At 42.8% G+C, this 1,222-nt stretch overlaps 1 protein-coding gene across 1 annotated transcript in view; it reads left to right on the top strand.

Annotated features, from left to right (window-relative positions):
- The window catches only part of LOC107094493 (aarF domain-containing protein kinase 4-like), a 26,077-nt gene that overhangs the window by 20,388 nt on the left and 4,467 nt on the right, over positions 1–1,222 (top strand). The window contains exons 12-14 of the mRNA XM_015390117.1: positions 11–287; positions 408–473; positions 639–725. Coding sequence (XP_015245603.1) covers positions 11–287; positions 408–473; positions 639–725 — 430 coding nt within the window. The remainder of the gene's footprint in view (positions 1–10; positions 288–407; positions 474–638; positions 726–1,222) is intronic.

Raw genomic sequence — 1,222 nt, 5'->3', positions numbered from 1 at the left:
ACTATAAGAGGGAAGCCGAGTGCGCCAAGAAGTTCCGGTCTCTGGTGGAGGGGGACCCATTTTTCCAGGTCCCAGAAGTGATCGACGAGTTGTCGGCACGCAGGGTGCTGTCCATGGAGCTGGTGCACGGAGTTCCTTTGGATCGCTGCGTAGACCTGGATCAGGAAACCAGAAACCAGATCTGTTACAACATCCTGCAGTTGTGTCTGAGGGAGCTGTTTGAGTTCCGGTTCATGCAGACCGACCCAAACTGGTCCAACTTCTTCTACAACTCTGAAACCAACAAGGTAAGGAATCTGCATTGGGGTTGGTGTTAAACCCCAAAGCTGAGCTGGATTGCTCCAGTCCTGCAACTTTCAGATGCCTCTGCTTTCAAACGTGTCCCCTAACCCCGAATCTGTCTGCAGGTCATCCTATTGGACTTTGGAGCATGCAGAAGCTACCCAGAAACGTTCACAGATGACTACATACAGGTATGCTGACTGTTGGGAATCTGGATGCATGATTTATGAAGGAAGATTTCCTGGTGAATAATTGAACACGGAGGATTTAACTTCCCAGAATCCTCCTCCTGTAGAGACCCAGTCTCTCCATCTGAACGCTGCTTTTCTGTCTGAGCTCTGACATCCTGTGTCCAGGTGGTTTATGCAGCTTCTGTGGGCGATCGGGACACTGTCCTCTCCAAATCCAAGGACCTGAAGTTCCTGACAGGCTTTGAGACCAAGGTGGGGGTGTTTTACATGCTGCTGCTGATTCTGATATTCTCATTTATTTTTTTATTTACTCTTATCCTGATGCAATGCCTGCAAAAGTATTTAAACATTTGGAACTTTTCATGTTACGAGTTTATGTCCTAAAAAAAACAAAACAGGAAGTATTAGATGGTTAGAAGAAGGAAGAAATTGATGCATCTACATCGGAAAATGGTTTATAGATATTCAGTCAGCCCCCTTTACTATGAGGGAGTAAACAGAGGAGGGTTTTTCACCCTTCCTAACAATTCAAACTCAACATTGTTACCCAGGAAAATATTCAATAATATTTTCAATACCATAGGTATAAAAAAAATGACAAAATAAAATATTTTTATAACATGAAAAACTCACCTTTTCCAGTCTCAGTAGATTCACAGATGCTGTTTGAATAAGTGTGCAAATAAATGCAAAATAAATAACCCATATATAGCACAGTTTGACAAGATTTAAAGGTTTTCTGAGGAATT

This window comes from Cyprinodon variegatus, unplaced genomic scaffold (genome assembly GCF_000732505.1).
Source record: "Cyprinodon variegatus isolate N-32 unplaced genomic scaffold, C_variegatus-1.0 Scaffold486, whole genome shotgun sequence".
Classification (NCBI taxonomy): Eukaryota; Metazoa; Chordata; class Actinopteri; order Cyprinodontiformes; family Cyprinodontidae; genus Cyprinodon; species Cyprinodon variegatus.
This window is presented reverse-complemented; position numbering and strand designations above follow the sequence as displayed.